General features: G+C 39.3%; 3 protein-coding genes across 6 annotated transcripts; all 3 read left to right on the plus strand.

The window, feature by feature from the left end:
* The first annotated feature begins 436 nt into the window (after positions 1-436).
* fam110a (family with sequence similarity 110 member A) lies at positions 437-5,122 on the plus strand. 3 transcript variants are annotated; one of them, XM_053503506.1, is made up of 2 exons: positions 437-619; positions 3,453-5,122. In XM_053503506.1, the coding sequence occupies exon 2, from the start codon at positions 3,522-3,524 to the stop codon at positions 4,812-4,814; it is 1,293 nt and encodes a 430-aa protein (XP_053359481.1). In that variant the 5' UTR covers positions 437-619; positions 3,453-3,521; the 3' UTR covers positions 4,815-5,122. The 3 variants fall into 3 exon arrangements, with proteins under 3 accessions (XP_053359481.1, XP_053359480.1, XP_053359482.1); XM_053503505.1 differs by lacking the exon at positions 437-619 and adding an exon at positions 667-1,082; XM_053503507.1 differs by lacking the exon at positions 437-619 and adding an exon at positions 3,154-3,172.
* Positions 5,123-5,776: 654 nt separating this feature from the next.
* mfsd2al2 (major facilitator superfamily domain containing 2a-like 2) lies at positions 5,777-18,717 on the plus strand. The gene is made up of 14 exons (XM_053504495.1): positions 5,777-5,884; positions 7,012-7,131; positions 8,869-8,993; positions 9,128-9,260; positions 10,171-10,249; positions 10,391-10,548; positions 12,392-12,482; positions 12,657-12,778; positions 13,782-13,865; positions 15,090-15,173; positions 15,402-15,514; positions 15,850-15,993; positions 16,335-16,511; positions 17,765-18,717. The coding sequence occupies exons 1-14, from the start codon at positions 5,777-5,779 to the stop codon at positions 18,111-18,113; spliced, it is 1,887 nt and encodes a 628-aa protein (XP_053360470.1). The 3' UTR covers positions 18,114-18,717.
* A 1,852-nt stretch (positions 18,718-20,569) lies between these two features.
* Positions 20,570-22,968, plus strand: fkbp1aa (FKBP prolyl isomerase 1Aa). 2 transcript variants are annotated; one of them, XM_053504087.1, is made up of 5 exons: positions 20,570-20,680; positions 20,921-20,968; positions 21,587-21,699; positions 22,100-22,271; positions 22,599-22,968. In XM_053504087.1, exons 1-4 carry the CDS (start codon positions 20,644-20,646, stop codon positions 22,226-22,228), a joined length of 327 nt encoding a protein of 108 aa, XP_053360062.1. In that variant the 5' UTR covers positions 20,570-20,643; the 3' UTR covers positions 22,229-22,271; positions 22,599-22,968. The 2 variants fall into 2 exon arrangements, with proteins under 2 accessions (XP_053360062.1, XP_053360063.1); XM_053504088.1 differs by having other exon boundaries at positions 22,100-22,246.
* Positions 22,969-23,111: the final 143 nt, after the last annotated feature.

Genomic DNA, 23,111 nt, shown 5'->3' on the forward strand with positions numbered 1-23,111 from the left:
TTGTTTATTTACTTATTTTTCTTTATTTATTATTTCTACATAGATCTTATTATTATCAATTTGTTGAGTTTAGTTGTAGTTGCTTACTCATTTTTAATGAATGAATTACCATATTTAGGTCTGTTGGTGATTTTATTTATTTATGGATTTACTTATTTGTTTGTTTGTGCAGCTAATCACTTGATTCTTTTTTAAATGTGGTTAGTTCACTGAGTCGATTAGTTTGGTATTGGACTAGTTTTCATGACCCGTTTCCACTGCGGTCCAAGAGCGGAGAGGTGAAGAGATGGAGATTCCTCACAGAGGAAGGCCTCGGCTGGTCACATGACCTGGAACACTTCCTGATGTGGGCGGGAGTGTCTGATTGGACACACGGCGCAGGGGGCGGGGTGACTGCAGGACTACAAAGACAAACAGGTTTGCCTTGTTCTGCTTTTCTTGTCAGTGCAGGTATACACACATATGCTTAAACACACACACACACACACACACACACACACACAAACTTTGATCAGTTGGAGTTGTTCGCATCTCTTTTGTATCACGGCAAGAGTGTGAGTTTGGGACACGACCTTGGATCTGTAACCTGTCAGCTACACACACACGCACACACACACAGGTAAGTCTGTATAGGTGTGTATGAGTGATTATGTAATGATATGAATATGTGAGCATGATGATTCTTTTCCCAGTTCTGTCCAAACTCGATTCTAGCATATGAGTGACATGATCATTGAAAAAGTCTGTACGAAAACTTTGAAACTGTATTGTTTAATGTGCTTCCTTTACATCGTAAGGATCCGTCTATCAGCACTGTGCCTTTTACTTTTACTTTAGTATTCACATAGACTCATGTACAGGCAAGTCTTCTCATTCCAGTGAACTCTATCCAGAATTTACCAGCCTTATCGTCCATGGAAATCACATTATGGCTCGAATAATTCCATCTTCCTTTTCGTAGAGAAGGAAGCAGGCCTGAGAGAAGATGGTGGAGAGGGGGATGGGACCTCTACAATGGAGATAAAGTGAGATAATAACACTAAAAGACGAATGAGCCCATGTGATGGCACGGTTCACAGATGGTGAGCGGGAAGAAGCGAAAGCTTACTTTGCCCTTTGTCCTCAGGTGAAGCTTTGGCTTGAACGTTAGAGGAACGGTGAACATCCTGACCATGTGTCCGGCACTTGTAACGCGTAGTAGCAGGAGCCTCGTCGCCGTACAGAGAAAGACGAAGTTAGAAATTTATTAACCAACCCACACACATGAAGCTCTCAGTTCAGCTGCCTGAGCTCTGTGACTCAGGATCATGTTCCATCTTTCTGAAACCCACGCCGCATTCCTTCCTGTCACGTAGGTGTAACGTACGGGGAGCACTTTACATTCTCAAGTACATCAGTCCTGTGGGTTGATTAAAGGAATTTTTCCTGGTCTTGTGCACTAGGTGATATTAATAAGTCCTGCTTTCTGAGTTCACGTTTTAGGTGTGAAGCAAGATTAGTGTCATGCAGTCAGTCGATAACGGACATGACTGGCCTTGCTTTATTTCTGGAATTCATTCATGTATATAGAGGTGTGTGTTTGGAAGTGAAGATGTCTGCTTGTGTGTGTGCAAGTTATTTCAAAAATCTTTTCTTCTTCTTCTTCTTCTTCTTATTATTATTATCATTATTCTCACCTGGCTAGGTACATGTATGTTTGTGCATTGGTTCTTTTATTGACCTCTTATTGACTGTCCTCATGATCACACCCATTTCCAGATAGCGAAAGGGACGTTACTTACCCGATGCCAGTGCCAAAACCCACATACTAAAACCAGTCTTGGAAGCATTTTCAGCAAGAAAGTACATCTGATAACGTTATGTCGTCTTCGACATATGCCGTCTGTGTTGTGTTTCACGCTACAACGCTAACTGGCATCTAACGCAAGGCTGAATTCCAAATCCCTCTCTTCCCCATGAACAAGGGCACTACTTGGTGTGCGGAACAAGGGATTAAATGCCCTACATAGTGCACCAGCTTTCCATTTTACGCTATTTGGGATTCAACGATTAGGTAGGTACTGATTAGAAAGCTTGAAATGTCAGAATTAGTTAACATTACCTGCAAATTGCTTCATAAAGTTGCAAAGCACAACGAATTCCACATCACTGTTTCATTTGCAACACTAAATGAGCTAATGCTAACGCTAGTGCTAACACTAAAAATCCAGGAAGAATCAAACATCTAATATACTAACATTATAATAAATCAAAGGCAAATGAATATACCTATTACGTTTTTCATTGTGAATTAGTTACGAAGTTCACCACACCATACCGCATAGGAAAATAATCAGCAGAACAGAAGCTATCAGTTGCTAGGGTACTGTTTTAGCCGCGTGACAAACATCACGTAATGTCGGCAATCATCGAGTAATCTTTTGGCTCTGAAAAACACCCCAAACATAATCATCAACAAAAATACATAGTAGCCCGAGGTCGATTAACGGTACCTCTGCCGTCCTGTTGTGACTCATGTCGTGAGTCAAATAACAGACTTGCAATATTTGCATTCCAAGACGTATTATTGAATATAATGTGTATGTGGAACCTTTTAGCTGCAGGACCTGTGTGCAAACATAATCTTGCAAATTTAATTTCATTTGTGTTCAATTATCAATTATTAATGTCTTAACGGTGAGATAATAACATTTAACTAACCTACTAGATATCTGAGCCAGTAAAAGAACCTGGTTGTGTTGCATATCTGTTCATGTACATAGATCTTCTTTAAAACAAAAAAAAAACTTTATTGAGCATGGAAAAATATATACACTTTGGATCGAGGATAAGCATGTGGACCCTGATATAGAACCTTACGGCAGAGGATTATATATTGTGCTCTTTGGGATGCTTTTCTGCTCCTCGTGGTTGTAAAAAGTGATTGAGTTACCATAGCCTTCATGTAAGTTCTAACCAGTTTGACCGTTAGACTTTGTTACTCACTGGGTGTACTTTTTTTTGTTGTTTGTTTTCCCACCATTCTGTTCAACTCTAGAGACTGTTGTAAGTGAAAGTCCAAGGAGATCATTGGTTGGTAGAAAAATAAAGGACAAAAATTCCTACCTGTACATTATCCCATGTGGTGAAGTGGATTTTTGCGTAGGAGTGCAGTGGGCACGTCTTGTGCAAGGTGACCTCACGCTATCTTTAAGCAAACCCTACAGCAGTTTCATTGTCGCAAGACCGTGTTTTAGCAATGAGTCAAGTCCGTTCCATGGAGTTACTCATTTAAGAAAAGTTAACTTTACACACAGACATTTTTGTCAGCCTGCTTAAACATTTTTGGCCTGTGGCCTGCTTAAACTAGTGTAATATGATCAATATGTTTAATTAGAAGTGATAAACACCTTTCCTCATCCCGTCATTTATATCCGTTATTAATCCTCATCTCCCTGTTTTTGTTCGTGCAGGTACAGATAGACTACAGAGACCTACGTTACCCCATCACTACTGCCTGCAGGCCTTGCTTGCCTGCATTTATGCAAACCAGTGACAGAAGGAAAAGGGGGCCGTTAACTACCGGTATGTCTGCGGACGCTCTTGGGCTGTCTCCGAGGCGTTTAGCCAGACTGCCCGAAACTGCAGACTCCGCTCCGGGGCAGCGCAAGCCGAGTGCTGTGGAGCGCCTCGAGGCTGACAAGGCGAAATATGTTAAGAGCCAGCAAGTGGCACTCAACAAGCAGCTGCCAATCATCCGGAAGCCCTTAATGCCCTCCGGCAACAGCGGGGAGCTTCGGCCAGGTGCACCACAACCGATGCGCAAACCAGTTGCTCGTACCACATCGAAACCCGATGCCCCGCCTCTTAACCTGGAACACCTGAATAGCCTGATTAATGGAGTATGTGATCCATTTGCCCCAACGAATAGTTTGCAAATGAAAAACCTTGAAAAAAGGCCAGGTTCCTCTGCAGGCAGTGGGTCTCCAATTTCCTCGACGGCTTTAAATGCGGTTAAGGAGTCTCTTTTTAAATCCGGTTCATCACCAACACCCCTTAAGAAAACATCAGGAGATGGCTTAGCTGCTAACGGGTCTTCTGCGTATGCCGTAACTGTACGGCGAGTTGATGTGAAGCCTCAGTTAGGGACACCGCAGATGAGAAAGCCATGCCGCGCGCAGCTACCTGGGCAGCGCGTCCACTCGCAGCTTTTGCAGCTTCTCAGGCCGTACACACAAACTTCCGCTCCACCGCAGCCTCTTCAGCCGATCAAAAGCCGGCATGACATCATGAACCTGTCCAGTCCTGTGAAGTCCCATGTAAGCCCGGTTCAGTCTTCGCCTTCATTCCCTACCGAACCCCTTTCTCCTGCCTTAACTTCTCCTGATAAATCCCCGAAAGAACAAACAGAACAAACATCTCCCATTTTAGCCCAAGGGCCCATCCCACCTCCGTCTCCTGCGGTCACCAACAAGTCCTCAGTTTGCTCCAGGAAACGACGGTCACTTACACGTTCCAAATCGGATGTGAGTGACCGTTTCTCCCGCGCTGGTGCCGAAGTCGAGCGTTTCTTTAACTACTGTGGCCTTGAACCATCAGACTTTGGCGAGCTGACACCCGGGTCGGACATTGCATCCATTTCACGTCTGCGCAGCGCTAGCGCTCCTGCATCGGAGTGCACTGCCGAAGGGGGGGAGGGTGAAGATGAGGAAGAAGCAGCCAATGATGAGAAGCCCAGCTGTGGTGTTTCAGTCATAGAAAAAAACGCACGCGTGATCAAGTGGCTGTATGGAATGCGCCAAGCCAAGGACAGCACAAAAGTGGCTAATATTTAGCATTGACCTTCTAGTTAAAGTGTGTGCGTATGTGTATGAGTATTTTTTTATAGATTATTCCCATTAATATGAGAACTTTAAAGCTCCTTTAATGTATAAACACCAAAAAGTATATCTTTCTGGCATTCACTTTGATGTTAACCGAGTTGGGATTAGTGTGGCTTGTTCTGCTCAGTAACACTCAGTCCATGTCAGATCTGTATTACAAATAGTTTGTTCTTTTAAACTGAGTATTTTATACCCAGATGATTTATCCATGTTGACTGACGGATTGTCATGATTAAAATAAATAAAATGAATTATTGTGACTCAGGCGATTGCTTTGAAAGTTTTCATCAAGCTTTCATCGACACTAACTGGTGTGAAAATGGCATGAAGTGGAATTCAACAGGGGTGACTATTCTTTTTTTTTTTTTCCTTGTTTCCTGTGATTATGGACAGGAAAAGCAGAGTAGATAGAGTGCATTCCCTGCTTATAGACAGGTCTAATGCTAGCTTTTGTTTTCCATGTCCATGAAACGGCAAGGGGACACACCCAGTCCTTTCTATTCTGTCCTTTCTCTGAATCAACCCGGTCGGGTATTGTGCTGAATTCATTCTTACCGTTCTAGCATTGTGTAGAAGTATAAGAGAAAAGCACAAAATAATCAAACACCTAAACGAAACTGCAAAACTCGTCAATTCCAAAGAGAATCCGCTCAAGACGGGGAGTTTTAATATCACATTTCCTAGCTTTTGTAAATCTCACCCTATGGCAGGCCGGAGTGTTTGTGGTTGGGCAGCGTTTCAGGGATTAGCAGGTGTGAACACGCAAGTTCTTACATTTCACCCGTCTCAAGAACTAAAACTATAGGAAAAACACAAATGGGATCAGAGCTCGAGTTGGAAAATTGAAATGCATGTAGTAGTTTCCATAAGAAAGTTATAGGACACGAAATTGAGTTAATAAAGGCGGCAGGAGGATGACCCTGGCTGAGTCATTACAGGATGAGCTCCAATCGTGGAAAAAAGTGAGTTCTTCCTGTACCGTGGCTGAACCAGATGAGAAAAGCAGAAAGGAAGAGCCTTGTGTAAGTGTCTCGGTCTCTCTGGTTGTGACTGGACCTTTTTTTTTTTTTTTTTTATAGATATAAGTTTTACCTGTAATTTGTGATTTCACACAGTCGGAAAACAATAATGCATTAACATGGTAGAGCTACAGTAGGTTTAAAACGGTTTCCAACAAACCAGTTTAGGTTGTATAGCTATTAATATAGAAGATTAAGTTAACATGAAAATATGATTTGTATCATATCTTAACAAGTACCTTTGACTGTTTTTTCTTCAAAATTAGAATTAATAATAATAATAATAAAATGGTCAAATATATATATACATTTTTGCATGTTCCACTTTTTTTTTTTTTAGTTTCCAAAACTATGTACAGTAGCTGGATTGGCTATATTAAAGTGACCCTAGTCAGTAGTCTGTGGTGCACAGTGCTGTGCAAATCTTTAAATGAAGAAATAAAAGAGTAGAAATAATCCAGATAAAAGTTCTCTATTTCACTTTCCGCTTAAGTAATAAAGAAAAGTACTGGCTTTAAATCTACTCAAGTATCCAAAGGGAAAGACTGTGGGAGGTGAAGTAGTGAGTTAGAGTTAAGGGTTTTTCGATTCCAGTGTTGAAAGCTGTTGCCAAGATCTTGTGTTAAATGTTCTTAAACTGCTAGGTAGACATGGGGACTAGGTGCATCCAACAACAAAACATGCACTGTATCCTGATTGGTGTGCCCCGCCCCTCATTTATAAGTAAGACGGAACAACAGATGTTGCGTATTGTAGTGGAGTCGAAAGTAAAACATGCAGGCTGTTCAAATCAAACCAGGACTTTCTCTTTATTTCTCTTTATAATCCCTCGCTACGCTAATGCTTTGACTTTAAAATTAATTTTAAAGTTAAAGTTATAATGTAACCGAAATTTAAAATAAAATATACTATAAGGAATCTGTGTTGAAGTAATTTACCTTCCTAATATGACATGTAACGCAGCAATGGAAACTCAGTTTGGGTTTTGTTCATTAATAAAGTTGTATAAAATAAAAAATTAAATTTTTTATCCTTAATGTGATAAATTGTTACAGAACAAACAAATGTTTTTGAACATTTTAAAAATATACATCATACATCATTTATCATTTACTCTTCTCTCATTTTAGAACAATGCAGGAATCCCTTTGGCCACAAAGTTATGTTATGCTTTTGGAGGAATTCCATATCAGGCAACTAATATTTCCCTGGGCTTGTCCTTTCAAATATTTCTGCTGGATGTTGTACAAGTAAGAGAAGTATCCATGCAAACACTGACCCTTCTCACATGCTTTCACGCTCAAAACACAAAGGTTCACTTAAGAAGTTTCCTCTTTCATAACACAGCCACATTCGATCTCACTTTCTGTTGCCAAAAAATATTTTTCACATCAGTGCTTCCCGAAATGGCTAAAATGGTTTGCATTTATTATTTATGAACAGCTGCTAAAAGCATTTATTCTGCACGATGAGGTCCTACAGTGGTGTGGAATATGTGCGGATCATGTTTTCCGAACTAATATAATATTTAATAATACTAGAGATACTACCTCCTTTGATACTGATTATCTTAGAACTCATTATTTTTTAATATCCTGTTTGCACACTATAAACCAACATGATTCCATATGCATATAAGTGCACTTTTATTGTTCTATAGATATTGTGCCAAAGATACGGTTTGAAATATTTAAAAGCATTTTTAGACCATTACTAAGAACTTACATATGTGATATTACTTTGGTCGCATGTGCATTAGCATGATCAAAAAAGAACTTGATAGAACTTACTTTTTAAGCAGGGAAAAGCGTTTTATAATTAGTTAAAATGTACATTTTATATCTTGGCCTTTTGTTGAAATTGAAGTCACAAACCATTTCCCGAGAAATCTCTACAAGATTTACACTCTTTACCCCATATAACCTTTTCCAAATTGCTCCAGGTCTCAAAGGAGCAGAATCTGTATCGTTTAGCCTCACTACTTTCTCAAGCCTGACTAAAATATTTATGAGCCCTTGAGTGTCTGTGTCTATGTCGTAATCATCCACATTGATTCTATGAGTGAAATATTCGACGAATATTCGTGCAAAAGGGCAAAAACTAAAATTTTAATGCTTAGTGCAAAAGAACAAACTTTTAATTTAAAACCACAAGTATGAATCACAAAACATAAAAAAAACATACACTCTGCACCTCAAACTAGGTGAACATCAGCAAAAGTAAAAATAAGGTAAAGTTTACCTGGTATGATAGGTGACACTGTAATAATTTGCTTCTTTTCACATGCTAAAAATACTAATAGCTAGTTGTTACAATATAAACTGGTTAAATGAATACTTAATGTATCAAAAAACAAATATTTTTGTAGTGACATTTTTTTTGTTAGTTGTTTTTTTCTTCCAGAATTCCTAGATACAAAGTGTATGGGTAACTCATCACACTGTAAATGCAACTACAACAAAAATCTTTTATACTCCAGTCATTGTCATATGCATTTTAGTTTACTTAGAAATTATATTAAGCAGCTGCAAACCATTTTTTTAAAAAGCATTCCCCAAATTTATATTGTAAAGTCCGAAGCAAAAAAAAAGTTTAAAAAAAAATAAAGAATGTACAAATAGTTCAGAATTTAAGTGCTTCTGGAGCAGAAAAAAATATGTCCAATTTAACCGTCACAGCACACTGGACTGGACGGGACAAATAATAATATATTTTTTTTTTTAATAGAGAGAAAACACACACAGCAGTGAGAATAAAAAGTAACAGTTTTTCAGTAACTTCTATTACCAGTACAATGCATATCTTAAAGTTTCCTATATATCTTTGACCCACACCACATTAGATCGTAACATAGCTCTTAGCCCTGATTTCAAGAGTAGGGTACGATTTAATTAATTAAAACTCAATCATTTTAATAACAGCCGAATGTACCCAGGAAAGCTCTAACATTTATTGCTTTTATTTCATTCTCTTTGTGCTTTCTGTAGATGGAGGCGTTCTTTGTCTCTTTGATCTTGTTCACCACTCGTGTGTGGGACGCAATAACTGACCCTCTCGTTGGGTACCTGGTGAGCAGGAGTGGGCCGACCCCCATAGGCAAGCTCCTCCCTTGGTGGGTGGAGAAGAAGATAAAAAAGAAAATTCGGTTTTCAACAATTTTGTGCATGGAACCTACTATTTTTTTTATTTTAGTAGTATCTGAGCTCTAGCTGTGTTCATGTTCTAACAGTCTCATGTGTTCCTCAGGTCGGTTTTGTCCATGCCGCTGGGCATTCTGTCTTACATCTTCCTCTGGTTCATCCCACATACTGCAGACAGCTCCTCAGTTGGTGTGCCTTGGTACCTCATCATCAGCTGTCTCTTCCAGACTTTAATGAGTGTATGACCTTCTCTACATGATTTTATTATGAGTTAATCTTTAATAGCTTTAATGAACATGGATAGTGAAACAGAATAAAGAAAGCGGTGAAGGTGCCCTGCCCTTGTAAATATTTTATTCCTGGCTATTCCTAGCTCTGACAACAGCAGGATCCTCAGTCATGCCAAAGGGGTTTGTGTGTCCATTTCCTAATATATATATATATATATATATATATATATATATATATATATATATAATTTTCTGTTTGTGCAAAGCTGTTTTGTGACGATGTCAATTGTTAAAAGCACCATACAAATAAAATTTAATTGTATTGAGTTTGTCTGCTAATAATGAAACCCCTTTTAGCTATATAGCATTGTTGGAAGGAGTCTCCAGTGTCAATGGTTTGTAACCGTTAGAGGTAAAAGTATATATTTAAATTTATATCTTTAAAGTCATACATTCTTTTAAGTTTAAAATTATTCTTTAGGGAGAAAAAGCGAAAGGTGCAGTGATAGTGAAATTTGGTTGTCCATCGATCATTGATTGTTTTGTTTTTTTCATGTAACAATATGTTAAGACAGCACAGAGGCTTAATGGTTAGCACCTCCGTATGCGTGGTGGGTTTCCTCCCACAGTCCAAAGACATGCAGATTAGGCTTACTGGGGTGCTCAAATTGCTCATAGTTTGTAAATTCGAGTGTGAATGTAGACCAGAGGTTCTACCACAGTCGTAAAATGGGAATAAATGCAATGGTACCAATCACCATTGGCCTCCATGGTACCTAGTTGGGCTACAGGGGTTCCTAGTTAGATGGATGGAACAATATCTTTGGTCTATTTTCATTCTTTATCTGCAGCCTAAACGTTTATTTCTAGCATTCCGACCCCTTATTGCTCTGTTAATCACATCTCATCTTCTCAACAGTGCTATCATGTCCCGTATACATCCCTTAATATGTTTCTCGGAGGAAGCAAGAGGGACAGAGATTCAGCCACAGCCTACAGTAAGAGTATTATTTACATTGTGTGGAACTTGTGTTTGAGATGATGGTTTGGGATAACCTATAACCAGTGGAATGCAATGGTTAATAGAGGGGTGATCCCCCCCCCCCCCCGGTCTCTCTCCATCTCTCTGTCTCTCACAGGAATGAGTGCGGAGGTGTTGTCGATGCTGCTGGCTGCTGTGATGCAGGGGCAGGTGTTAAGAGTGTACACCACTGAAAGAGAGAACTCCTGCGTCGACTATAATGATGAGCTCACATACAGCACCCCATCTCCCTCTGTTTCTTCACTACAGAACACGGTATAGCTTTTGAACACACAGCCATATCCATTAAGCACTTCAGTCTAACATGCTCACATGACAAACCTATTATGTCATTTATCACATAGTATAGTTGCATTTGACGTGTTTATCAGAGTCCATTTATTGTTATGTTAAATTTGCCACTGTAGACTGTCCTGACATTGTACACACTCGCAGCCAGTTCTCCTCTCTTTTCATAGTCACTTACGATGGCGTAGTGTTTAGCACTGTCGCCTTGCACCTCAAGGGTTTGGGTTTAATTCCCGGCCAGGCTCGATTCCCGTCTCTGTATGCATGGAGATTGCATGTTCTCCCTGTGCTTGGTGGGTCTCCTCCGGGTACTCCGGTTTTCTCCCACAGTCCAAAGACCTGCAGGTTAGGCTAATTGTTGTTTCCAAATTGCCCATAGTGTGTGAGTGTGTGTATGTGCGTGTGCCCTGCGTTGGATTGGCACCCTGTCCAGGGTATACCCTGCCTCATGCCCCAAGTCTCCTGGGATAGGCTCCAGGCCCCCTGCCACAGGATAAAGCGGTATAGACAATGAGTAAGTGAGTGAGTTTCTATTTGGCTTCCTGCAAGTTTTTCTGGTTTCCTTGGTAGCAACATTTGCAATATAACACTTGCATGTACTTCATAGCTAACTATAAACTTCAATCCAAGGTCGTGATCCTTATCCTCTCGATTAGCCAGTCATGCTGCAAATAAAACATTTTTAATGTCTCTTATTGGGGTTGGCGTATCCGGGGAGAAGTGTATGACCGACCAAAGAGCGAAACGTGAAATTCTGTGTGAAACTGGGCAATTCTGCCACAGAGATGAATGGAAGACGACGAGAGATCAGGAAGATCTTTGACGTACTGATCCAGGAGCAGAAGTAACATTGCATCAAAGTCTGCCAGGAACTCCGTCAGCATGCCGCCGATGACCCGTCCTACATGTCAAGGATCATTATCAGTGATGAAACTTGGGTGTACCCCAAAAATGAGACAACCCTGAGATGAAGCAACAGTTTTTACAGAGGAAAGACTGACCAGGAAAGGCGAGGCAGGTCCACAGCTCGAACATGTACTTACTCATCGTCTTTTTCCTATTCACAGCATTGCGTGTTGAGAATTCGTCCCCAGGGTCCAGACCGTCAATAGCGAATTCTACTGTCAGGTTTTAAGGCGTTTGAGGGAGGACATACCTCCTCATAGCACATATACACAGTTGTTCCTATAACAGAGTCTGTTTCTTGCTCTTAAACTTGTTGTATTATTGAGAACCTACAAAGCCATTCCTTGTTCCCAGTTTTTTTTCCTCTGATTGCTAAAGCGCTGACGTTGGACAAGCTTCACCATATCAACAATTTTGCATCTGCTAAATAAGTCCCTACAAATGAACAAGTGTATTAATTATAAACCTTACAGTCAGAAATGCTGTTTCAGCTACTTCTTATAGAAAATACATCAATCAGATGTGCAATGGTATAAGAGACTATAGCTCATTTTTATCCATGCACAAAGGTTGTTCCCCATGATTCATGAGTCGGTCGGCACTGCTGCAGGATACTTATTCTGAGTTGGTGGAGTGACATTTAGATGTTTTATAATCCACAGCAATCTAATGTGCTAACATGTCAGGATCAAAAACCAGATAATGTGCATTGCTTCTGTGGTAGTGTGGTGCTATTGTCATCACTTCCCACGCATTGACAAATTGTTCATAGCAATACATGGCCTCAGAGTACAGTAACTGGAGACATACTGTATATTTACGCCTATGTAGTCTACCTAATAGTGTACCTAACAAACCGAAAGCCCGGTAAGTACAGTGTGTATGTGTGTGTATGTGTCATCAGCAAGAAGCCTTCATGACTTCAGCTCTGATCATGGGTGCTCTTTTCTTCCTCTGCTCTATGGTGCTCTTTCTGGGAGTGAGAGAACAAAGTGGTGAGTATGCTATTCACAGCATCAAGGTATTTCACCCTACTCTTCCTCTGACAATGTCTCGCAGGTAATTCTTTCATGCAAACCGACCAGACCAGCTCCTTATTCTTCCTGCGCAGTTTCGGTCTGTGTTAAAGGTGGATGCTTGTTTCGCCTGTATAAACTCTGCTCCTTTAGGGCCTGCAGGCATTCAGATAGAGAGGGGCTCATCATACCTTGCGGATGTGAAGAAACTGATCGGACACGTCTCGTATCAGCGCCTGGTGCTCGGCTTCCTGTTTACCTCGCTTGCTTTCCAGGTTAGGGAATTTTGCACAAGCAGATCGGGAATATAATAGTTGTAGCCCGTCATGTATGGAATTGTATAAACTGTTCAGTGAAAAGATTCTAAGATATACAGTACCAGTCAAATGTTCGGACACACCTTTTAATTCAATGTATTTATTTTGGATTTATGTTCGACATCCTGAAACAAAACTGGAGATTACCGGAGAAAATGATGAAATAACACATATGGCATTAGGTCGTTAAGTAACAACGACAGCCTGTTGTTATTTTAAGACATGAAGGCCTTTTAGAAGATCATTTAGAGTTACCAGCCTCATAAATCACCAACTAACAAACAGCACCTCAGATTAGAGTCATTATGAAGAGCGTAAATAGCAGACACATCTCAGCATCAACCGTTCAAAGAAGATTATTGCATATTTTAATATTTGGCCTTCAATCCCCACGGAATTAGAAGGCGTGTCCAAACTTTTGACTGTTAGTGTAATAAGTAAACCCTTGCAACAGATTTGGTGGTGTTAGCATTTAAGAATAATAGCTTAATACTATGACACCACGTACACATCAGATTCAATAGGAATATCCTCGAATCAGTTGAACCTCGAAACTTTCTCCTCATATTGGTCACCTTACAATTTTTACCCACATTATCACACAATAGGTAATATTAGAGGAGGATAAATGCTAACACGCATGTTATCCATGCACAGGAAAGCGCTATCCGCCCCTTCCACATGCATGACCTCACGGGCGCCCTCTAAGACAAATCTCCTTTGATATATTCCTCACACAATGGGAAAATTTGCTCAAAATTGCAATCTACTGATGATAGAATGAATACTTTTCTGTTTTTCCCCTTCACTTTTATTGCCACACAGAAGCTTGCATTAAAAATTGTCTTTTCCAAAATATTTTATTTCTGTATTATTTATAATTTCCAACTCCATTATTATGCATAATATGTCCCTCATATACAAACTCTTTTTTACCTTTGTTGGGACTGTCACATTTCAGATGGCTTTAGGAAACTTTACTTTGTTCTGCATCCATGTGGCAGGATTGGGAGCTCATTTCCAATATCTAATATTGGCTATACTGGTAAGTGTCATTAAACTATTCTTACTTTAGTACAGTGCATAATCTTAAGGTAATCCATTTATGCAGTTATTAACCTATCTTGATGCACACACATTGTATTGTAAGTATTTGTTATAATTACTGAATGCAACACACCTATTGCTAATACAACCACCAATCAGCAGATACTGATTGGGTGATGGATCGCCATAGAGTGGAAAGGAATGGTACTGGAATTCTAAACATCGTTTATCATTGAAACTCCTAAGTTGAGAAGGTTTCCCCTCACTGACAGTGTTCTACGCCAAACCCATCTTTTAAGAAATAGAGAGCTGTCTAATACTTGGAAATCTTAATGAAAACCTGATGTTCTAAGCAAAGAAATATATAGCCCACAACAGTCTGATCATCAATCTATCATTACACAGAGACCAGCAAGAGACAAGACGATATAACATATGGCATCAGTGTGTGCAAACTGCAGTGCAACAATGTTGAGGTGCAGAAGATCAGTAAGGGTGGCCTTGGGCAGTTAAGTAACTGGATAGCACGTGGAAACAAGCTGTAAAGGTTTGAGAGACGTTAATCCTGGAGGACCTCTGTGATGAAATTACATGAGGCATGTACAAGTGTGGGTGATTAAGTTTATAATTAATTAAATTAATAGTATGAGGGATATTCAAGTCAAAACAGGACTTTTGATAAAACCTATGTTAAATGCATAATCCATAATCGGACTGCCTGATTCACGTCTGATACACTGGCCTCCCAGGAACTCCTTTAATGAGTTCAGGACTGTATGGGGTTCCCAGAGACAGATGCGTCTCTTTTGCAAGTTAAACCAGTTATCCAACCATTTTTTAAAGATCTGGGGTTCCACACCACTCTGGATGTTTACTGAAAAAATTGCGAGCTACCTTGACCGGGATGCGGCATTTACACTATTTAGATTTAGTTTTACCGTGACTAACAGTCTTACCATACTTTGCTTGAAGTCTTTTGAAATTGTTTTTACACCTTCATTCATAAGAATGTTTTTTAGCACAAGTCCCTATTTGACTTGAACACCACCTGTAATTATTTTAATATTACATAATAGTCTATGAAGTCATGTCAACTACTATGGGGATGTACAAATACTTTAAACTGAAATTATCGATACAGTGATTCCATTTGAGTTATCATGAAAAAAATGAAAGGGATATAAATTGTATACATTGTAACATGGTATAGTTTGGTGTTTAGGTTTCAGCTACAGTATCAGTTCCCATGTGGCAGATGATTCTACTGAGGTTGGGAAAGAAGAGTACTCTTTTTATCGGCATACCCGTGAGTTCAATTCCTTTGATTATGACGAAGTGGAGTGATCATTAAAAGGAGGAGAGGTGGTTAATAATAGTGCAGTGGTTGTTCTGTTTCTTCTTCTTTTTGATCATGTGTTTATTCATTTATTGTTCTTTTTTATTTATTCATTCCAGTTTGGACATATGTGACGTATAGTATGCCTGTTCCCGTTTTTTTTTATTTTGTTTTTGTTTTTTTGTTGTCTTTCAACAGCTTTTTATTCCTGTCGTCATAGTCCTAGCATCTGTCTCAGACAACTTCCCCGTCTACATGATCATGTGCATTCTGGTTGGCACCAGCGTGGCTACACTTTTCTTGTTACCATGGTGCGTAAAATTCTCAAAAGCCTAGATCTGACTACTTGAATTGACTTGAATCATCTTTTTAACCAGAGCAGTTTTAATCATTTACCACTTCTATTCATGTCATGTTGAATAGGTTGCCTTGACTTAATAAAAATGTAGTTTGGATATTAAAAAATTTCCCAGTGAACTTTAATGCATGGTTAAAACTCTTAATTATGAATTCCTCGCATTTTATGTTTTAGGCAGAGGTGTACATGTTGTAATATCCTCTATTACTTGATTTTGTAATAGAGGATGGACATTTGAGAAATAAAGAAACTGATATAATGAAGATGAATATTGTGTACGTTTGTGAGGTCTATGTTGCCAGACGTGGTGGATGAGTTTATGCTTGCGAATCCTTGCTGCATGGCGATGGAGCCCCTGTTTTTCTCCTGCTACTGCTTCTGCAACAAGCTCGGAGGAGGTCTCTCTGCTGGCATCTCCACCATGATACTACAGTGAGTCACCTCTCTCTCTCTCTTTCTCTCAAACACACACACACACACACACACACACACACACAAACACAGTGCAGAACTGTAGCGGGCTCCTTTAAAGAGACAGCACTTTTTCCATTTTAGTGAGGCTCAAGTACAGTAAGTGTACCAGTATTCCTCAGTACACTGAACACAATGAACTCCTTCCATTCAACGAATGGGCACATGAATTTTTCCAGGTTGTGTGTGTGTGTGTTTTTTTTTTTTTTTCCAGTCAATTTCCATACTGTCCTTTTAGGTAGTGGGAAAATACCTGCATGAGTGAAACTACAGTGTTACATTTCATATTCTGCTCCATAAAGCCTGACAGGTTATAAAACAGGAGCATGCAGCCACAGCGGAGGAGTCGTCTTGGCATTACGCCTGCTTTTGGCACCGATTCCCATCATCCTACTGCTGGTGGGTCTGGTCTTCTTCTATCTCTACCCAATCAATGAAATGCAGCGGCAGCAGATCCAACAAGGCCAGCAACAAATGAGGTAAGATGGGTTATGATTATTCTTCTACGTCAGAGAGGGTTTATATGGAAAAGTTCAAATACTGGAATGCATGTTTCTAAGATGGACAGAACAGAAATACCAGGCATCAATTCACATAAAGTGGTGAAAACAGTGTTTCTGGGTGAGACACTTATCTTGCTGATTAGACGTCAAGCACAGTTATATAATGGAAGTTACCGAAGGGTTAAATTAGGCAGCTACTATACATTTTGATTTATGTTGGCAAGCAAAAACAGAACAAGATCATGTGGTCTGATGAGTTCTAATTGGCTCTATTACAAAGCAATGGAAGTGTCTGGGTAAGAAGGTAAGTGCATGAAGTGATGCACCCATCATGCATAGTGGCGAGTGTACAAGACTTTAAAGGCAGTGTTATGATCTGCGCTTGCTTGAGATGGTCGGGTCTAGACTAGATGTAATGTAGCAAGAAAATGAAGTCAGCTGCCGACCTATGTGTACTGAATGACTCAAGGGAGTTTTTCTTGCCCGCTCACACAGGCATGTTCCAGGATTCAAATTGTGAAAGAGTGTTTCAGGGTGTGGGTGACTATTTCTAGGCATTGACACAATTTTAAAACTATAACTTTTAACAATAACGATCTTATGATGAGACAAGGACAAGAGGAAATCTTACCAAAATTGCTCTTGCCGCATTTTGATAATATTACATAAATAATTGTTGTTCCTATTAACAAAAAGTAACACAAATCTGTCTGGAACAAACAGTTAACTTTCATGAAAAATTTATTCAGACATTTCACACAAGCAGGCGGCACAGTGGACTAGGGGTTAGCACTGTGGCTTCGCACCTCTGGGGTCGAGGGTTCGATTCCCGCCTCAGGTCTGTGTATGTGAAATTTTGAATGATCTCCCTGTGCTTGGTGAGTTTCCTCCCACAGCCCAAAGACATGCAGATTAGACTCATTTATCCATTGTGTCTGTGTCCTGTGATGGATTAGCACCCTACCCATGGTGTACCCTGCCTTGTGCCCAAAGGATAAGCGGTGTAGAAGACAAATGAATGAATTTTACACACTTATGGGCTGCCTCAACACCACTTCACTAGAACTGAATGACATAATTAGTCACTATAATTAGACACAGATTAAAGATATGATTAATAGGGATTTGATGTTGCAGGAGTATTTCTTTAATCAAATATTTAATACTTAGCTGTGCCTTAATTCAAGACATTCTTAGCCGTTGAGTGTTTTCTTTCCTTATTTACACAGAGCCAAGTCTCGATTGCTTCCAAACAAAGAAGACGTCAAACTACAGCGACACATGTCTACAAGGAGCAGCTTTCAATTAAAGACTAGTACAATATCTTCTAAATCCAGAGTGAAAACTCCTTCTTCTCAGCTGAGGTGTTTTTCTTCTAAGCCCGTGCAAAAGGACTGCATTGCTAGGACAGGCCCTGCCGAGTGTAACGCTAGCACAGGCTGCACTTCAGAGGCACCGTTTCATAAAACAAAATGGAGGTCAAAAAGCAATTTAACTATATCTCAGATTAGTACACATCGGTCTTCACTGAAGAGGAGTGAACCGTGCTCTACAAGGGCAGCAGTTACATGGGTGTAAATGGATTGCTAATCAGTGCTTTAGCTGCGGTGAACCTCATATAATGTTTAGTTTTCATTTATTATACAGTAATATGTACGGAAATATGACATTTTAATCATTATTATGAGTAACAAAATTGTATACACAATCACTAGCCGCTTTATTAGGAACATCTGTACCACTTGATTATTTCCCACCGTTTTTAAGTTTTTTTTAATTTCGCGCTTTCCTGAAGCTTTTGCTAGAGCACGCTAAACTGTCTCAAATTCAAATTCTCGATGGTTCTGTGACATCACATGCTATAAATCACCAAAGTATTGGTTAAGCATTAGCAGTAAAATGGTACAATGTACTTGTGATTATGATGTAGTCACCAATGACGCTGCTACATACCCTTTCAAACGTGGTGAAATGCTGAACTGTTACTAATAGCCTAGGAATTTAAACTATTTCCCGACAAAGTACCTACTACTGTACAACTAACAATTGGCTATGAATTGTCAAGACTTGTTAATAACTGTGACTACAGAAGCTATGAAGCTTCCATCACAATTCCATCTATTAAAGCATGCTTTTTTGTTAGTTTAGTGCGCAGGGTTGGATTTAGCCATTTTACTGTATTTGCTACTGTACACATCCTGAGTGTTTTTTTTTTTTTACAAGCATTCCAGTAGTGAAAGCACAAACCTATTTATGTCAACACATATTTATGTCAACAAAGCATATTTTTGTACTCTATTACCCATTACGAAGAGGCACAAACCACCTACACACCACTACAACCCACCTTCAAATGACTTACAATCTGCAACAGTGTTTTTTTTTTTTTTTTTGGAGAATTCATTTTAAGATTACGAGCATGTTACATTTTATATACCTAGGTTTTCTCCCACACATGACATACTGTATCAAACTCCAACTTGGAGTATCAAGAAACAAACTTCTTAGAGAAGATTATTTGATTTTCTTCGATCTGGAAATGAAATCAGTTTGAGATTAAATCGGATGTTGAAAAGCCCCCTTACTGTTCAGTTTCAGTGCGCCTGTGCCCCCCTGTAATTGCCTCACAGAACCCAATGTTATATTTCACTCTTGCAGTTGCATGTTAACATAGCAACATGTGGTATCCAGCTATCCAGCTGTGGTATCTTTGGGAACTATTTTTGTTGGAGGAAAATAAAACAAATGTTTACCTATATCATGTCTGAAATGTCAATTACAGCTACTTTAATTAACCTTAATAGAACTGCTATATTTAAGCAGTATCGCACATGCAACCATGCTGCTGGACTGAATATCAACAACTAACCCACAGCCATGCTGATATTCATTACAAAAGCACTGTAATATTGCTTAAGTGACGACTAATTTAAAAGGTTTAGTTTGGCAAACACTTCACATAACTGTAAGCTAAGGCTAATAATAAATACATTTAAACTTGCTGCTATTTTGTCATAGTTCATTTAGAGAAGATTTATGTCAAAAATCTGTAAGATAATTAAGGCACCAGTGTGAGTATTTTATTAGCCAGTATTTGGTTTTGCACTATCTTCATGCAAGTGGACTTTACACTTTTTATGTAATTACATATGGGAACACTGGCTACATCAAAAAAACCACATGCGACCACAAAATAAATGGTAATGCCTTAACAGTACACCATGTATATGAGCTATAGTTATGAATAGATGGTGGTGGCAGCAGCATCATGCTGTGGGTATGTTTTTAAGTGACTATGACTGGAAGATTTTTTAGTGTATAGGGAAAATTGAAAAAAAAATATATATATATCCTAAGTTTAAAAAAAAATTCTCAGGATCTCAGACTGGGATGAAGGTTTAAAGTTCAACAAGACCATGACCCAAAGCATAATGCCAAGAAAACACCGGAGTAGCTTTATAACAGCTTTGTGAAAGGAGAGGCGCAGTCAGAATCCAGAACTGAACCCAATTTGAATCCAGTAGTGTAAAACATAACAAAATGTTAAAAACTTAAAGCGGTCTGAAAACTTTGCGTCAGCTCTGTAGATAGATGGGCCGATAGATGGATGGATGGATGGATGGATGACACCAGTGCCTGACCTCACTACGGCTCTTGTGGCTAATTGAACATGCTGAACATGCCATTGCTGAAGAATGAGGTTATTATAACATTAAATGGGAATGTTTATAAAGTACATATGGGTGAAGGTCAGGTATCCATATACTTTTGGACATACAGTATAAATGGATGTAGTGTACTTTTATTGATCTCTAATAGGAAATTTGAGCTTTTGACTTCGATTGAACACACGCTTTGATCGAGTGCTGTTATATAATACAGTCGTGTCTGATTTGTGCTTGGAAAGGAAGAGCAGTAATTAAATCAAGGCGTGTGACTGCACACTTATCGTTTTGTTTACCCGTCATTTTAATGGGAAATGAACTTCCCGTGTCTGTCCACTAGGGGCGGTAGATCGCTATAACTCAGAGAGGACCTTTATATCCAGAATCTTGATTACAGAGCGCATTTTGTGCCGAGAGTCAAGACCGATAAACACCGCGCCAGGATGGGAGTCGAGGTCGAAACCATAACACCAGGAGACGGTAAAACACCCGCAAACGCGTTCTCGTTCGTTTTTACACTCAACAAACGTGAATGCCTCATTAACTCAGTGTATTTTAGCCAGTAATTTTCACTCCTTTGAGGTTTTTTTCACCGCGGCTGGGTTAGCATTAGCCGAAAGGCTAAACGCCTAGCTAGCTAGCAAGAGCAGACCTGAATTAGCGCAGGGGTTGATTTTTTTTCTCTCTCTTTTTTTTTCATTTCAATTCTTTCTTTTGCAGGAAGCACTTTCCCCAAAAAAGGACAGACGTGCATTGTGCACTATGTCGGTAAGTAAATCGTAATAATCGTTTTATTAAAAAAAACAAGGCAAGATATAATTTAAGCTCTGTGGTGTTAATTCTCTCTTAACATGAACTTGTGGTAAAAATTCCGTTAGCCTCGATGCTAATCCAGACAGGATGCTGCATTAACAATAGGCCGGCTTTTTTATCAGGAGATGGAAATGGATAATAACGGGATAACATGTCATTTCGGGTGGCTGTTAAATGTTATTGCAGCGTTAATTTAGGTAGGAATCTGACTGCATGTACTATTGTTAATTAGCCACAACATGCATTTTCACTTCAAACGCCTTTTTTCAATGAAGCGTAAGCCCTGATTTATTTTTTATTACCGTACTCATTGATGTAAAACGATCATGGCTTGAGCAGTCGTCATTTTAATGACGAAACTGTCAGATTGGGTGTGTGTGTGTGTGTGTGTGTGAGGGAGAGAAAAAGAGAGAGACACACACAGAGTGGACCCGCCCAGAGTCCGTTATTAAGCGCTCTTCCTTTTTTGCATGTTTCAGGCTCTGTCCATGTGCCGTCATGGCGCGCGTTTGTGTCATTTCCATCTAACGTTTATTGCGTTTCATTGAGGCTTTTCTTTTATTTGCACGTCAGGGTCTCTGACGAACGGTCACACGTTTGACTCATCTCGGGACCGAGGCAAGCCCTTCAAATTCAAGATCGGCAAGCAGGAAGTTATCCGTGCCTGGGATGAAGGAGTGGCTCAGGTACCTTTGATTAAACATCAACACAAACCTTTAGCCATGATTTGATCACAGCATTGCTTTATAGTTCTAACGGTCCAATTGCTAATATTCCCTTGTTTTTATATATTTACTGTTTGTATATGTATGCGCATATATATATATATATATATATATATATATATATATATACACACACACACACACACACACACATCACCTTGTTTTTAGGCCATAGTTGTAAATAAGAAACCTGTTCTTAATCTGTCTTGCCTGGTTAAATAAAGGTTATTTATATATAGATATATATATATATATATATATATATATATATATATATATATACTGTGTGTATACAATTATATGTAATTACTGTTCTCAGTTTTCAAAAAAACTGTGTGTTTTGAACATTATTGTTTTGCAGATGAGCGTAGGCCAGCGTGCAAAGCTGACCTGCACCCCTGACTTTGCCTACGGGAGCAAAGGCCACCCTGGTATCATCCCTCCCAATGCCACGCTCATATTCGACGTGGAGCTTATTGGCTTGGAGTAACAATGCTGCAGCTCTCAGGTTTTTCCCTATTCATACTTTCAGGGTGAGTTCGAGACCACCTTTTAAAGTATTGCAACATATTTAATCGTAATACTTGATGTTGCAAAACTGGTGGTCTGTTTGTCAATATCTAATGGGATTAATATACAGAGTAATTTTGAGAAGAGAAAGATGGGTTGATCTGTTTTTGTGCCTACTAGTTTCACTGAATGCAGAGATCATTTTGATTCTCTTATCCAAGCGTTTAATCCATTCTCTTTATCTTGCGTCTTAACCAGGCTTTAGCGTTTACTTTAACAGGCTGTTGGATTAGACTGTATAATCTTTAATTGCCCTAAAACCGTCCTTCCATCCCTCCTTTCTTTTGCAGGTCGACCTTTTTTGGGGAACATGGCCTCCTGCACGTGATCCTTAAAAGGGGCTAGTGTTGTTAGCTACACCACTTAGCTTAGCTCTGTTATCCATTTGTATATTTTGTTACCTTTTTATTCTTTTCCTGTTGAACATGTTCATCAATATGCTCACACCCACTGGATGCTCACTATAAAACCTTTTTTTTTTTTCCCTTCATCCTTCTGGCTTTTTTTTTTCCCTTTTTTTTTTGGTATTGGATTTCTGTAAACACGTTCAATTCAACGGGGCTTCGGCTGAGCTGGTAGTCTGTACTCTGGTGGGGAACTTTGGCTAATTATGAAACGTTAAACTACTTGAAAATAAACATTGTTTATAAAAAGACAGAATGGCTCTGTTTGATTTCATTCAATCTGAACAACACTCATTGTGATCTGCAAGCTACGCTGAGTTTGGCAGCATTGATAACGGTTCTGACAGCTGGTGTTGATATGCAGACAAGAAAAGTCTCTGCTGGTTGTTTAAAGTCACA

The sequence above is a fragment of the Clarias gariepinus genome, chromosome 9 (genome assembly GCF_024256425.1).
Source record: "Clarias gariepinus isolate MV-2021 ecotype Netherlands chromosome 9, CGAR_prim_01v2, whole genome shotgun sequence".
In the NCBI taxonomy this organism is placed as follows: Eukaryota; Metazoa; Chordata; class Actinopteri; order Siluriformes; family Clariidae; genus Clarias; species Clarias gariepinus.

Excerpts from the sequence above, each read along its gene's own strand:
- mfsd2al2 (XM_053504495.1), top strand. The coding sequence starts at position 5,777 with ATGACCCTGGCTGAGTCATTACAGGATGAGCTCCAATCGTGGAAAAAA. Across the intron at positions 15,515-15,849 it reads ACACTTTTCTTGTTACCATG|GTCTATGTTGCCAGACGTGG; the intron begins GTGCGTAAAATT and ends TACGTTTGTGAG. Across the intron at positions 16,512-17,764 it reads CAAGGCCAGCAACAAATGAG|AGCCAAGTCTCGATTGCTTC; the intron begins GTAAGATGGGTT and ends TTATTTACACAG.
- fkbp1aa (XM_053504087.1), top strand. The coding sequence starts at position 20,644 with ATGGGAGTCGAGGTCGAAACCATAACACCAGGAGACG. Across the intron at positions 20,969-21,586 it reads GTGCATTGTGCACTATGTCG|GGTCTCTGACGAACGGTCAC; the intron begins GTAAGTAAATCG and ends TTTGCACGTCAG. Across the intron at positions 21,700-22,099 it reads GGGATGAAGGAGTGGCTCAG|ATGAGCGTAGGCCAGCGTGC; the intron begins GTACCTTTGATT and ends ATTGTTTTGCAG.